Below are 15,535 nucleotides of genomic sequence, written 5' to 3'. Positions count from 1 at the left end.
ATGTTTTATATGTATGAAATCATTTTCGAAGTAATGTACGCTATATGCAGTCACTGTCACAGGTAACACTAGTAGTCTATATCACACTGAGATGGATACTTTCTATATAACAAGCAGAATTTAACATATGAATCGTAAAATTTGTGAAAATGTTTTGCTCCATCCAATAGTATTTGTTAACTAAGAAATACTTTCTTCGATACACCACAGATCAATCATACCAATGGTTGGAGGGATATTATTTAATAATTAATATGAACTGGAATCAGATTGGTTTACCGTACCAATGTGTTAGTCAAACAAATGACAACTAAATATTACAACGGCAATGAAAAAACAATGTGGGAACGACACAAAATTTATTTGTTATCCACTCTCTTTTGGTGTGTTTCTGGTACAAAAGAATGAAAAAATAAAGAACCAAAATTACTTCTTTGACAGGATATCCTACGATATACCTTGTGTTTAGTATACATTTGTTCCAACTTTTGCTCACTAACTTAGCAAACTATAAAGTTCTTGTGGTCGCCAATCTTGGTTAACATGGAATTGATGGCCGAGGAATTGTATGTTACCCACAGTTCTGAAGCTGCAAACAAAGAATACAAGCTTATTGTAACAGCTTCAGTTATAGATATCATCAGTACCCCAACTGAGTTGAAACTCGGACTATTTCCATAAGCTCAAACATATTGTGTTAAGAAGACTTGTTTCACGAATAGAATCAAGCTAATCTTGTTTTTCTTATTCTCCAACAAGTAGTATACACTACAGAAGACCATGTATGTATGACTTACGGAATTAAATGTAATTGATGCGGCAAATAGACCAAGGATCAAGTCTTTATTTCTTTCCTTTTTTTTTAAATTCAAAAACAACCGGTACATACTTATATAGGACCATGTGTGACCTACAGGTTACACTTTAGAAATTTAATCAATGCACGAACGAGTGATCTACCTTATCAAACGTTAAGCAACAAGGGCATGAACTTACTGAATTCTTGCACTCAAAATCTTGTTCGAAGCTACCAAGCAAATAGGAAAGGACTATCTCGTTCCACATATCAGGTACTCCAGGTAGACACCAGTGGCTACAGTCAGATAAAGAAGGCATGTCTCCCCAATTGCCAACATGTGCATCGCTTCGAAAAGCTGACATTGGAGTTACATGAATTACAGTAACAGGAACAGTCATATCTTTCACCAATTCGAGTACCATGTTTGAAAATGGATTCACACCCTCTTCCATAACTTCTAAAAGCGGTAACTTAGTCACGTTGCATTCCCGCAATGTCAAATTCCTGATGGGGAAACAGACTGCCATTTGATCAGATAAATTGGCCCAACATGGAAAACCAATATGAGAATTGTTTAGCGAGAGATACCTCCAGTGAGATGGCTCAAATGTTCGAAAGAACACTCGGGTAAGTTTTGGATTAATCATTTTATCAACCCAAGATGCCCAAGTTTGTAGCGCAGTTTTATAAGCACTAACAATTGTCATTCCAAGCTTCAAAGTCTTACCAACCTGGAAATAGCATCCCCTGTCAAATACAGAGTTCACAACTTAATATACATCAAGAGAATAGAGGAACCGATAGTGATGATTCTTGATACATGATTAGTTAATTGATAAAGAATCATATGCCCGACGTTGAAGAAATTAAATATAAATCATCAAATAGCTGGAAGATGATAGCATACTTGCACTCGGATCGTCCACATTAGTTCAATCACAACAAAGCTCATATATCTCATAAAGACATAATGGAATGAATAGACAAGTGAATCTAAAATATATTCTTGATTGAGGAGGTAACTTACGTCCCAAAGAGCTTTCCAGGGACCCACCACTGACCCGAATTGAAAATCAGAACATCCGAATCAATCCACTCCTTACTGATATCATCCAACTTGTCCAACTTAAGGGTTGATCTAACTCTCTTTGGTGCATGTTTAGGCGCCCAGTTATGTTGCACAAGAAAAACCGATCTGTAAAACTCAACGGTGAGATTAAAGGAACTAAACCTTACACCCAAGAATCTAATTTGCTTCGTTATTTTTCTCTCATTAACTTCGTAAACATTCCCCTTATCTTCCAAACCGGTCATTAAAAAACAAATCAAAGATTCCCACTGTGTTCTACTCATTGAATCGCCAACGAAAACAATTCTTTTATTTCGTAGCTTTTCCAGAACAACCCGCACATTAACTCTTGGAATATCACAATTCTTTGGCTTCCACCTCCATTTCAGATAATCTTCATCTATCCGACCGTTGGCTAGACAATTGAATCCTTGCTCTACAAAAGGACATTCTGAAGCATTGTACCACGGGTAACCATGATCCATAACCCAATTTCCATCAAATACATCACATGTATTATCGGAACCACTGAAATTCGTAAATCTATACTCTTTAATATGAAATGGATGCGTAAGATTTGGCAGAACATACATGTATCCACAGCCAACGGCCAAGAAAAAGGAAACAAACCATCCAATTATAATTAGAGCATGAAATAGAGGTGACGGCCGATTCTTTCTACTAAATCTCGGACTTCCAATATTAGCATACCTTTGTTTAAAGGAAACACTTTTATTAAAACTACTCATTCTTTCCATCGGCAACATCTGCACCTCCGCACTTTAAAAACAGGATCTTCTAAAACAGGAAACCAAAAGAAGAAAAATAATCTCTTTAAACAAAAGAAACCATTAAAGTTCCCTAATAAAGCACCCAAACCAGGAAAAAACCAGACAACCGATCAATATACCTACCATTCAGTCACAATCATACCTAATTTAGCTGAACACAATGCCACCAAACTAAAATGATAAAAATCATTACATTTCATCAAATTTATTCATAAAGCTCCCTATAAATCAAACCCTGAACCTCAATGGATGACACCCCCGTACAGAAACACATAAAAAATGAAATGGGCATCCAAGAATTCTAAAAAAAATAAAAAAACTTTTCCACGAATCTCGTCTCAATCCAGAAACCAAAAAAGCCCGGATAGAATCTTATGCCGAAAAAAAAATGTATAAAAAGTAATGGTATTCAGAGTAGTAAACGAAAGGCGAGATGGAACAGTTGATATCGAGGGAGTTGAAAGCGATGTTTGAACGAAGAACAATGGTAGTGGAGCATACGTAGAATCCGAACTTGGCCTACTTTCTAAGTTAACTACAATTTGACCCTTGAACTATCGAGAATTGCTTCAACTTCTTATTTTACTAGTTATACGTATGCCAAATTACGATTTCATACCACTAAGTATATTTATCTACTCGACCTTTATATTGTTTTATTTAAAATATAATACTTATATATGATATTTTATTAAGAACTGTTTTTATTATTATACAAAATATAAGATTTTAAGTAGAAAATTGTAATAACTATATTAATATCAACGATTGATATAATTATTTGAATACTCAAATATAATATATTAATATCGTATTTGAAGAGTTATACACAAATATCATATATTAAAACTAGGGATGTAAACGAATCAAACCGTTTGTGAGCTATTCGAAACTCGATTCGATAAAAGCTCGTTTGAGCTCGTTTAATGAGACTCGTTAAGATAAACAAACCAAACTCAAGTTTTACAGTATTCGGCTCGTTAGCTCGTGAACATGTTCGTTGTTAAGTTCATGAGTAATCTTTTAGATTAAAAAATAATAGTTTTGATATTTGATTTATTGATTTTGCATATTATTTATGAAATATATAGAAAAATCTATTAAATTTATATATTATAATAAATTTAAAAATTTTAATAAGAATAATATATTTTTCTTTAAATAAATAATTTATTTTTTAATTAATTTAATGAAAATTTAAATGTATAATTCATATTTATTAAGCTTGTTTAGGCTCGATAAAGGCTTGAATAAGTTCGTGAGCCATACATATATTCGTTAAATAAAGCTCGAGCTCGGCTCGATTATAAACAAACCAAACTCAAACATTCAAGAGTTCGGCTCGGCTCGACTCGATTACATCCCTAATTAAAACTACATTTTAAAGTTTTGTTCCGATTTTTATCCAAGAAAAAACATGAGTCATTATTACAAATACTTGTTATACATGTTTGAATACTAAAAAATCATACATTATTTTGATCATATATTAATATCAAATTTGAAACATTTGTACTCAAACATCATATATCAGTACCACAATTTAAATATTTTGTACAAATTTTCATTCAAGAAAATAGGTGTCAATAATATTAGAGTATTTCAAAAATAATATATATTAAATTTAAACAAATATCAAATATTAATATCATATTTTTAATATTTTGATCTAAAAAAAATTTGGATACAGAGTATTTAACAATTTTTGAAATTAGTGAGTACTTATTATTTGTATGACAGACATCAAATAAAGTATCTTATTGGAGATTTATTGATCGTTTCTCCTTCTTTATTTTAAGAAAAAATATCCAAATAAATATTAATTTTTCAGAAATTATTTTTGGGGAAAAATATGATTTCATGGAATCGTTGAATTTCCAACGCCAATTTGTTTTCCATTTCTTCAAGGAATTTATTTTTTTGATCTCAAATGCCAGGGTTTATCAATCAAGTTTACTCAGTCTGCATACTGTATATCTCAGTTCCCGCGCCGCCTCACCCCTTCAAACCCCCCAAGTTTACTCTCTGTCGGAGCTGGGGGGACGGGAAGGGAAGAAGGCAGCAGCGATGCTTAAAAGTTTTCAAGAAATTCGTAGATGTTTGAGTGATTGTTTCTATGTTCGTTTCTACAATCAGGTCAGTTCTTGTTCACAAAAAAATCTTCAGCAGCCTCCGATTCACGCGACTCCATTCTGTTCCATCGCTGGCACATTTCACTCCTTACGTTTCAGACTCTGGTTCGGAGGACCGGAATTCTAGCTTAACGAACAGTGCTGTTGTAATAAGTGATAGCATCGGCAGTGATGACAATTCCGGGAAGTTGAATTTGTTTGGAGTCGTTGAGATTCTTAAAGGTATGCGAAGGGAACCCATTTCTGCCTTATCTTTTCTTAAGCAACTCAAGGAACAGGAGTTTCAGCACAGTGTTGAAACTTACCTGGCGGTTATTGATATACTCTGTTTTTGGGGCTTGGATAGGAAGTTGAATTCTTTGATGTTAGAAGTAATAAAAATGGAAAAGAGGCATGGTGATTGCAAGGTTTCGGAGTTGATGGAGGCGATAGTGGGGGAGATTCAGGCCGAGGGTCCATGTTCACTTGTTCGCGCTTTCGATGCTTTAGTTAAGGGTTACGTTAATTTAGGCATGTTCGACGAGGCCATTGATACTATTTTTGAAATGAAAAGAAGCGGTGTTGGCCCTCATTTGTATTTGTGTAATTTTTTGATGAATGGGTTGATAAAGCATGGGAAGGTGGATGTAGCCATTGCTCTGTATAAGCAGTTGAAGACACTTGTGCTGAGGCCGAATGTGTATACATATGGGATTGTTATCAAGGCATATTGTCGAAAGGGTAGTTTTGAAGAAGCTGTTGATATATTTGTGGAGATGGAGGAAGCTGGTGTAGCACCGGATGCTTTTATCTACTCAACTTATATTGAAGGGCTTTGTATGCATGGGAAGTCTGAGTTGGGCTATGCTATCTTACGCTCTTGGAGGGCTAAAAATTTCCAAATTGATGAATACGCCTATATTTCTGTGATTCGGGGTTTTGTTAAAGAAAATAAACTCGGCGACGCAGGGATTGTCTTAGTTGATATGGAAGAACAAGGGCTAGTTCCTAAAGAGTTTAGCTATAGTCCCTTGATCCGGTGGTATTGTGCTTCAGGTGACATAGTTACAGCTTTAGCTTTACACAATGAGATGGTGGCAAAGGGTGGCAAAACTAATTGTTTCATAGTCGCTTTGATTCTTCAATGTTTGTGCCTCAAGGGTATGCGGCATGAAGCAGTAGACCAGTTCTTTGACTTTATGAAATCGGGTATTTCGCTTGATGAGGTCGCATATAATATTGTTATTGACGCATTGTGCAAAATGGGTAAATTAGAGGAGGCGGTGGAATTGTTCGATGAGATGAAGGGAAAGAAGTTGATTCCAGATGTAGTGCATTACACCACTTTGATAAATGGCTATTGTCTTTATGGAAAGATTTTTGATGCTATAAGCTTACTAAAGGAAATGAACAAAATGGGATTGAAACCCGATTTTATAACTTATAACGTTCTTGCCAGTGGATTGTCTCGAAAGGGTCTATTGAAAGAGGTGCATTTCCTTTTGGATAACATGAAAGGACAAGGTTTGACTCCAAGCACTGTGACACATAAAATGATAATTGAAGGCTTGTGCGTTGGAGGAAAAGTCAAGGAAGCTGAAAAGTACTTCAGTAGTTTAGAAGACAAAAGTCTCGAAAATTATGCTTCCATGATCAATGGGTACTGTGAATCGAGAATGGTGACAACAGCTTACGAAGTTTTTCTCAGATTGGTCATGCGAGGATTTCTAGTAAAAAAGAATTCTTGTTTAAAACTTCTAAGCAGCCTCTGTTTGGATGGCGAATATGACCGAGCTATCAAGCTGTTTGAGGTAATGCTCTCTTCTGTTGACGGTCCTAGCAGGAAAATGTACAGAAGTCTCATATCTTCTCTGTGTCATGCTGGAAATATGAAAAGGGCTCGATGGGCATTTGATAGTATGGCCAGAAAAGGATTGTCTCCTGATGTAATAATGTACACCATAATGTTGAATGGTTATTGTCAGGTGAATTGCCTGAGAGAATCCATTGATCTCTTCAATGATATGAAGAGAAGGGACATTAGCCCTGACATAATCACTTATACTGTCATGCTTGACGGACATTCGAAAATAAATTTGAAAGAAGTTCGATCTCAAGCAGATAACGAAGGAATCAATAACAAGAAACTGGCAGCTTCAACCTTCTGGTCTGAAATGAAGGAGATGGTATTAAAGCCAGATGTCATTTGCTACACAGCTTTAATCGACAGTCAATGCAAATCTGACAACCTTCAGGGTGCTGTTTCCCTGTTTGATGAGATGATTGAACATGGTTTGCAACCAGATACCGTCACGTACACAGCCCTCTTATCTGGGTATTGTAAGCAGGGGCATATGGGCAAGGCCTTAACCCTGTTAAACGAGATGTCATCTAAGGGAATAGAGCCAGATCATCGTACCATGTCAACATTGCATAATGGTATTGTAAGAGTGAAGAAAGTACGGTTCCAGCATTGAATCTGCGTCACTCTGGTAGAATTTCCAGGTTGCCTATTTTTCCGAGATTTGACTCTGAGGCACATCTTACCTTATCCGTACAGATAATTAAATGAAGAATGTGGGTGGGAAGAACTATGGAGGTGAATGGAATCGATGATCAATCGAATGCAAAGCCTGTGGCCAGCATGAAAATAACCACCACCACCCCCGGGTGATTATGTTGATTCATTTGGGTCACCACCGTGCTTGCATATAGGTATCCACTGTTTTCTTTCAGGTGAGGAATTTCACAATTCTCCACAATTACCGTAAACCGATTTTGGCTACAAATGACAGCATTGTTAATTTGATATTGACTTTGATCATTTGCAAGATGGTAGAAGAAACAAGTCGGTGGACAGCAAAGTGAAGTTCTTTTTACTTGTTTGATCAAAGCAGATTGAGAACAAAATGATTTATGTGCAGAAGCTTTAAAAGCTATCAAAATTTCTCATAAAATGGGTTACCATCAGAAATGTTAGAGGGAGAGCTGACAAAGATTCAGGCCTCAGCACACAGTTGTCAAGAATTTTAATGCAAGTATATGTTTCAGTGCGAGTTTTATTAGAAAAGCAGGTGTACTGCAACATTGTCAAGTACCAAATTTTGTACACAACTCAATATGGTTGGAATAAATGTAATTTTATCCAATACCGTCGAGATAGGATCTGGTGGTGCATAGCATTTGAATTTGTGATAATATTTACGATGAAGAGGCTTGGTATAAAATGTAATCGATGAGACGCTCAAAACTTTCAATCCCCACCTCCTCGACTTAAAAAAAAAAAAACAATATGCAAGCCAATTCTTGTTACTATTTATATGAGAAGATTGTTCTCCGATTTAAACTATTAAAAAAACCCTGGAATAGCAAGAATTTATGCTTTCAGGTCCTAGCTGCTGTTGTTCTCTGAGTCCGTCCAATGAATGTGCCCACCTCCTCTCCCCTAATGGCTTTCGATATGTTGCCCGGTTTGTTGATGTTAAACACTACAACTGCATCAGAGAGACCAAAAACCATTTTTTTAAGAAAGTACAGAGAATCAAGAAAATGACATGATTTGTCAACTAAAATCCTAGTAATATACATGTGGATAATATATGGAGTATCAAATGATGTTCACGACTCATGAGAGGTTCAAAGCTTACCAGGAATGTTGTTTTCTTGGCACAAAGTAATAGCAGTCATGTCCATTACAGACAGTTCCTTTGAAGTTACATCTTGGTAGGTTAGGTTATCTAGTAGCCTTGCATTTTGATTATGCCTAGGATCATCGTCAAAAACTCCATCCACATTGGTAGCTTTCAGCACCACTTCTGCATTAACTGCACATATTATTCAGAAATTCGACATCAGTTTCCCATGTACCATTCCAATAATATGATGTTACATAAGGACAAAAGAATTCATGACTCTAGAAAGAAACGGACGGCACTAGAATATTTATACAACATGAGGCAAAACTAAGTGGGATTTACGGTTTTTATAACATGCGATATAATCAGCATATTATATAAGCACTTAAGTCAAAGAAATGGACTCACTCTCTGCACACCGAAGTGCTGCAGCAGTATCTGTTGTGAAGAAGGGATTCCCAGTTCCAGCTGCAAAAATTACGACTCTTCCTTTCTCTAAATGCCGAACAGCTCTTCTTCTTATGTATGGCTCAGCGACTTCTGACATGCGAAATGCAGTCTGAACTCTTGTTGGGATGCCAATGCTCTCCATCGTTGATTGCAAAAATATTGCATTCATGACAGTTGCTAACATCCTAAACATAAAGAGGGGAAATGCTAAAACATCATATTACAATACATCATCTAATCTATAAAGCTAAAACAACATTGTTACAATAAACCATCATAATCCATAAAGACTAGTTCAATAAGATACACAACTAAAAAGTTCAGCAACACGCTAATTTGTATTGCTAAATTTGCAACCTTTATTCTTCGCGTTGCATTGTCCATGATAGTAAATTAGGTTTTTTTATGAGTTCTAAAAATATTAAATGCTACGAAGATATTTCAAAGGTTTTATATCAATAACTATTACCAAACTAAAAGCATAATGTATTGCACAATCAAAACTAGATGAATTAAATTTTGTTAAGAAATGCAGCAGCAACGCGACTAGAAGAAATTACCCAATATAATCTGCAGATGAGCGATCAAGCCCACTGCTCCCTGCCCAAGAGGCCCCCCGGAAGATATTTCCTCCGCCAACCACAATTGCCACCTGAAGAATTTATGCATACAAATCAATACTGTTTGGAAAAGGAGCAGTTTAATCCCGCATATCAGCTAGAATATGAGTAGATCAAAGTATTCCACATACATCTTTTAATTTTTTGGTAACTGCAACGTAATCAAACAACATTTGCAGTTACCTATATAGTTCATTGCACGAAGAGGGCTGACAACAAATTTCTAACGGAAAAATAGCATTAAATGACGATAAAGAAAGCATTTCTAGCTACATTATCTAGCAACTATGTCACGAAAGAACATATTTTTCCCTTTCAAAAGAGTGTAAAGATAAAACGTACCTCAATCCCAAGCCGAGTAACAGATGCAACTTCCTTTGCAATGGCCATAGTGATCTGTTCAAGTATATTTTTTTATAAGCATAGAGGATGCACACTAATAAACACTAGATTATATCAGCAACAGTATTCCAACCTTTGGATCTATAGTTTGTGTTTGATCGCCTGCAAGTGCCTCCCCACTTACTTTAAGCAACACCCTTTGCCATTTGTATAATGGTTTGGAAGAGCTACTATCATTCAGCGTTACACCAAAAGGAGGCATGGACATTGAAGATAACTGTTGTTGCCTGCGAAAAAAGAAGGATGTGAACAAATCAGAAGGAAAATAATTTTCGTTTGTACATCTAACTTGTGGTGAACAAACTGAAGAAAGAGAGCCAATACCCTAAAAAATCAAAATAAGACAAATGATCCGTGCGTAAAATTTGAAATATGACTAAAAAAATTCCAGTATAAATATGACATGCCATATCCGACAACGAACTATCGAGGGAAAGGGCATTGCACAAGGGAATATCCTATCTCATAAATCATGAAACGCGTGACTTTCACTTTAGAAATAAGCATTAATTTCTGCGTAATTTTGCAAATGGCCGGATGCAGTCATACATCATATATTAGACATTGAGGCATTCTGGAGGGAACCATCTGCCATTTACTTTAGAATGTAACCATAAAACAGAGCCCCATTTTCAAGAATTATCCTACATGAAGGTAAATTAAGGTACATTGTCGTGTAACCAGTAAATCAAACTGAAATCAGTCGAGATATGACTTGGTAGGGGATACGAGCTATTTCATATAATGTATACATTGATTCCACTAGCTAAGGTCAGACTTACATCTCCTCTTAGAGGGCAGAGAAAATTTTCTAATGCCCACAAGATATGTTATTCTGAATTACAATTTTAAAGGCATGGCCGAACAAAAAATTTTATGCTGAGAAGAAACGGAAGATATTTAAGATCGCTCTTGAACTGAGAGTTCCAATGTCCGAGATTTTTAAGAAAAGTATCGTGGGGAATGCTTCTTCACGATCAGAATTCGGTTTGCTTATCCGTTAAAACAGACAACTATTTGGGGAACATTTCACTCTAACACAAATAACAACCCATTGTGAATATCACAAGGTAGTCAGCAAAATAACCTTGACCAAGGTTATTCTCCTTGATATACCCACAAGAACCAGCATCTGCAATATAGAATCACAATTCCGAGAAACATCCACGCACCACTGAACAATTTGCAAGCAATCCCCCAAACCACTCGCAATTGAGTACACAAATTCACCAACAAAAGCAAACACTAGAGAGATATTAGCTAGAAAAGATACAGCAATGAAGGATGAGAACACCTGAAATTCACAGGGTCTGAGTTGGGACCCTTTTCAGAAGAGCAACAGTTGATAACCATATGATAGTAAGAGCTCCAAACTCCCACAAGCACTGGGGCCTTAGGTCTCAAGAAACAAAGTGGCGCGGAAGAGGTCATGGGGCTGCAAAAGGAGGTCGAAAGAGCCATTATTCTGCAGAAGAACGCAATACAACAGTAACCCTGATTTCAATTCTTCACCTCCCGAGAAGATCGCTGGCTTTCTATGATTTCTTTTCTACCGCCTTTCGTGTTTTTCTACTTCAGTTTTCGGATAACAAGGCTCGTAGAAGATGAAGTGTGGACATCTTGGATGAAGGGTTTATGAAAAATCTCAACATTTTTTTCCAAATCAAATTCTACCACAGTAATTACCAGTCGGTTTCTTCAACTTATGTGAGAAATCTTCTTTTTCTTTGCAACAAAATTATTTATTTATTGTTGAATAAATATGCTGAGGGGACGAAAATATGGAGATTTTTACATACAATCTTCTTTTTTTTTTTCTAGGACTGCACCGATACACGTCATATTATATAAGATCTTTTTTGTTTAATAATTAATGAAAGGTAAATGTAATATGAAGAAAGTATTTTTTACAACAAAATTTGAGATACACCGAAGAAAACCTTCATCACAATAGGTGGTCCAAGAAAGTTTTAATTGAAAATAACACAATATCTAACCAAACATCCTCAGATTCTTTGGCTGTAATAAAATATAAACGTTAAATAAATTAATTATTCTTATCCCAGTGTGTATCTTATAAATTATATAAATAATTTATCAACTAAAATTTTAGATTTGCCAAATACATAACTTGGATATGTAATACAGACACTTGGGTTATCCATTAGAAGTTGCATAATAGTTTTTGAGATTTTGGCTTCTTGAGTTATCAGAGTACGAAATTTGGTTGTATATCGCAAAGTAACAACTGTCAAATTTGCAATGTTCATTACTTCATATAATATATTCAAAATTTAAATTTCTTTTGAGTTTTTGTAACCCAAACAGAAGCTGCGATCAACGGCCTAGATTTCCAGCACAAAGACAACCTTGTCTTCTCATTTAGCACCCAATATCCTCCTTTGAACAAACTGACCAAAAACTTAGCTTGAGTCACATTGCAAGAACTCACAGGAATTGGCCTAAACCCTTTTGAACAAGGCCACTCATTTGTCCAATTCTCCATTTCCCTTCTCAGGCTAGGAAACTCTTTTAAACTCTCTAAGATCCTCATTCTCATGAACACTTTTTCCACTAATTTTACTGCTGATTTGTATCCTCTTCCGAATCCTGTGAGCAGAGAATCTGAAATCGAGCCGTAATGTTGGAGGGCTTCGTTGAAAAACTCAGCAAATGACATTGATGGAACTCTTTGAAAGTTGAAAAGTTCATTTTCAACCAAGATGACAATTTTAGGGGATAAATGTTGGTTGATACCATTCAAGAAAATCTTCACTAGTGACATTTCCTTTTGTGGCATGTGTAGTTGGTGTAACATTATATTAGCTACTAGAGTGTCTGATGAAACTTCAAGATCTTCAAAATCTTGATCTCTTCTCATGAAAAATTGATCGAATATGAAGTTCAGATTAATCGACTTCGCAAATTCTTGTAATCTGACCCCCGTTTGTCTAACATGATCGAAAATTTTCTCATCCGTGATAACACCTGTGATTCTTAACGAGACGTCTGCATACTCGTGTCTGGATGAAAGATCGGACATCAGGGGAGGCCATTGGGCACCCTCCATAACGTCAAAATCCAGAATATGCAATTCTTGATGATATTGAATAGCCTCCAAGATAGCCTGATTAGCTGTAAAATGCGCGAATTTCATGTAAGGGGACAATTCTTGGAATATTTGGAAGGCTGGAAATGTGTCGGTTTGTGGTAAAATGGAGTCCTCTAGCAACTCGGGAGAACCAAGACTCTTGTAGATCAACCCTTCAGTGAAATATAAGGCTAATCTCACTAGAGGGTTGTCTCCATTTTCTTGATCAGACAAAAGATTATTGAGTCTGGTGACGATTTTCGAAGCAAGAAGCCAATTTTCTGCTTCAACAGCTTCGGCTCCTTTGAGTAGAAGATCAATCAAATGGCAGCTTTCCATGGATCCGTCTTGGATTTCTTCCGAATTTGAGTTCTCAGTATTGTCCAATATTTCTTGATGCTGAAATGTTGAATTTTCTTGAACATTTTCAAGTTCAAAAACGCCGTCTGGATAGACCTGATGATCGAAGTATGTGTGATCTGAATCGAGCTGCAGAAAATTTTCAATGTCATTTCCGAAATTATTTGAAGTTAACGTGTCTTGAATGGAGGAAAGACTGAAGGTATCAATGTCGAAAGAATCAAAATTGATCATTTCATGCTCCATTGATATACTTCTACTGGAATGTTGAAGTAAACTGGCTAATTCTACCTAAATTTATAGAGATGCAAGCTCACATCACCATTATTATGTTTGTATATATATCAATCAATTATTTTTCCTGAGCATTAAAATATAAAGTTAGATCCCAGACTCCACAAGGCCAAAATTAGGGGGCAGAATCTTTGCCAAATTGGTCGGATAGATTTTTCATTTTATATTTTCATCATTTAAAAATATCTTTCGAGAAGAAAAATATTTCTTGCTATTCTACAATTTTTCTTCCATAAAATCATCAATTTGCAACTCATGAAAATTAGACAAGTGAATACGTTGACTCTTGTAGCAATTATTGAATCAAAAATCAACCATCATAAGGGATATATATAATCATAATAACTCGTATAATGACAATCGTGCGTCACTCGTCACATTGAAAAATATACAACGATTAAATTCTGCTACAAGTGTTTCATAGTACGAAATGATATCTCATAAATCAATAACTTTAATATTTAAATTTCGAACCACGTGCTCCATTTCGACACCAATCAACGGTCAACAAACTCTCATGATCTACAAATACACTGTAGGATAACTGACACAATATTGAAATGGATTTAAAAAAAAAAAACTTGAGTTTGATTCTTTTCATTTTCATGACATGGCATACAAACAATCAACTCCAATGCCAAGGAAAATAATAATAGTTTATACAGTTTCAATATTCAAATCTGGCTAGCTCCAAATTTCGTCTTGCTATATATATAATTAATTAGTTGAGAATTATATTAATTTAGTAGACCGATAAAAGATTATTATTTATTAGTAACAATTAATTGTGCGAGCTCGTAAAAGAATATACCGATCGAATGTGCTGACTTATGTATGCTAGACGGACAAAAGTTGCATAACTTTGTATTTTTGCACTGATACTATAATATCTATATTACTTAAAATGGGAAAATTGTATGAACGATCCCTATATTATCTCGTAAGGTACCGTTTGATATAAATGACGAGTCATATATTATTATGTTATATATATATATATATATATATATATATATATCATACATCATTCACAATGTCATTTTACGAGTCAAACATTGTCCAAGTTTATTAGAGTGCATTTATGAATGCACTAAAATATATAAAACCACTGAGAATTCTTGGGTTGAGTTTGGGTTTAATTTTTCCATTGAGTCGAGTTTGAGTTTAATTTTTCATCACTGAGTCGATATTCTGATCGAGTTTTTATCACTGAAACGAGTTCAACTCTAATTTTTCATCAATGGTCGAGTTTGAGTTGAATGTTTCATTTGAGTGAAGTTTGAGTTGAGTTTTTATATTTGTTTCAAATTTTTTCATTTGGGTGGAGTTTGAGTTGAATTTTTATATTTGAATTTGGATCGAGTTTTTCATCATTAAATCAAATTTGAGTTGAGTTTTTCATTTAGGTAGAGTTTATATTAAGTTTTTTGTATTAGGATATTTGATGGAGTATGAGTTGAATTTTTATATTTAAATTGAATTTTTTATATTTTCAAAGGGCAAGTTTTAGTAATTAAAATTACATAAACATGATTTATGTAATTTCCCTTAAATATATTAAAAAAATCGAGGAATGCTCGATTTTTTTTTCTGACTCCAATCTCCAACACATTGAACCTGATTAATTTGCTCAAGATTAATAAATGTCATTCCTTTTATTTAAAATGAGTACAAATAATATAACCTCTTGGCGTGATTCGGTTGAGCACCATAGAAATATTCTATGATTTTTATCCAAAATTACTTGTCTCGAAGGTTCAGATTTTCTATCATGCATGATGCTCATTCAATTACTCAATTATCTTGCTAAACATATTTAACACTTTTTCATGGCATCAAAATGTTGTCTCGGGTTCAAAGCAATGATTCGTTCTAACATCCGACAAAATTCATCCTGTATATATATATATATA

At 35.0% G+C, this 15,535-nt stretch overlaps 4 protein-coding genes across 7 annotated transcripts; 1 reads left to right on the top strand and 3 right to left on the bottom strand.

The window, feature by feature from the left end:
* Positions 1-253: 253 nt before the first annotated feature.
* LOC142505916 (protein trichome berefringence-like 7) lies at positions 254-3,213 on the bottom strand. The gene is made up of 4 exons (XM_075619060.1): positions 1,827-3,213; positions 1,388-1,546; positions 997-1,303; positions 254-589 (listed from the first exon to the last, which is right to left on the bottom strand). Exons 1-4 carry the CDS (start codon positions 2,633-2,635, stop codon positions 572-574), a joined length of 1,293 nt encoding a protein of 430 aa, XP_075475175.1. The 5' UTR covers positions 2,636-3,213; the 3' UTR covers positions 254-571.
* Positions 3,214-4,496: 1,283 nt separating this feature from the next.
* LOC142506218 (uncharacterized) lies at positions 4,497-7,919 on the top strand. Of its 4 annotated transcripts, none has more exons than XR_012804546.1 (2): positions 4,497-7,485; positions 7,566-7,919. XR_012804546.1 is itself a non-coding variant. In XM_075619402.1 (2 exons), exon 1 carries the CDS (start codon positions 4,776-4,778, stop codon positions 7,245-7,247), a length of 2,472 nt encoding a protein of 823 aa, XP_075475517.1. In that variant the 5' UTR covers positions 4,497-4,775; the 3' UTR covers positions 7,248-7,262; positions 7,331-7,919. The 4 variants fall into 4 exon arrangements, 2 of the variants coding, with proteins under 2 accessions (XP_075475517.1, XP_075475516.1); XR_012804545.1 differs by having other exon boundaries at positions 4,497-7,506; positions 7,603-7,919; XM_075619402.1 differs by having other exon boundaries at positions 4,497-7,262; positions 7,331-7,919.
* Positions 7,920-7,995: 76 nt separating this feature from the next.
* Positions 7,996-11,615, bottom strand: LOC142506220 (uridylate kinase PUMPKIN, chloroplastic-like). Its single transcript, XM_075619403.1, has 7 exons — positions 11,172-11,615; positions 9,951-10,104; positions 9,818-9,871; positions 9,416-9,507; positions 8,814-9,040; positions 8,418-8,594; positions 7,996-8,264 (listed from the first exon to the last, which is right to left on the bottom strand). The coding sequence occupies exons 1-7, from the start codon at positions 11,336-11,338 to the stop codon at positions 8,155-8,157; spliced, it is 981 nt and encodes a 326-aa protein (XP_075475518.1). The 5' UTR covers positions 11,339-11,615; the 3' UTR covers positions 7,996-8,154.
* A 549-nt stretch (positions 11,616-12,164) lies between these two features.
* LOC142505980 (protein NODULATION SIGNALING PATHWAY 2-like) lies at positions 12,165-13,574 on the bottom strand. Its single transcript, XM_075619117.1, has one exon. The coding sequence runs from the start codon at positions 13,572-13,574 to the stop codon at positions 12,165-12,167; it is 1,410 nt and encodes a 469-aa protein (XP_075475232.1).
* Positions 13,575-15,535: the final 1,961 nt, after the last annotated feature.

Source organism: Primulina tabacum, chromosome 10 (assembly GCF_025594145.1).
Source record: "Primulina tabacum isolate GXHZ01 chromosome 10, ASM2559414v2, whole genome shotgun sequence".
In the NCBI taxonomy this organism is placed as follows: Eukaryota; Viridiplantae; Streptophyta; class Magnoliopsida; order Lamiales; family Gesneriaceae; genus Primulina; species Primulina tabacum.
The sequence above is the reverse complement of the archived record's forward strand: the minus strand, read 5'-3'. Positions and strand labels throughout refer to the sequence as shown.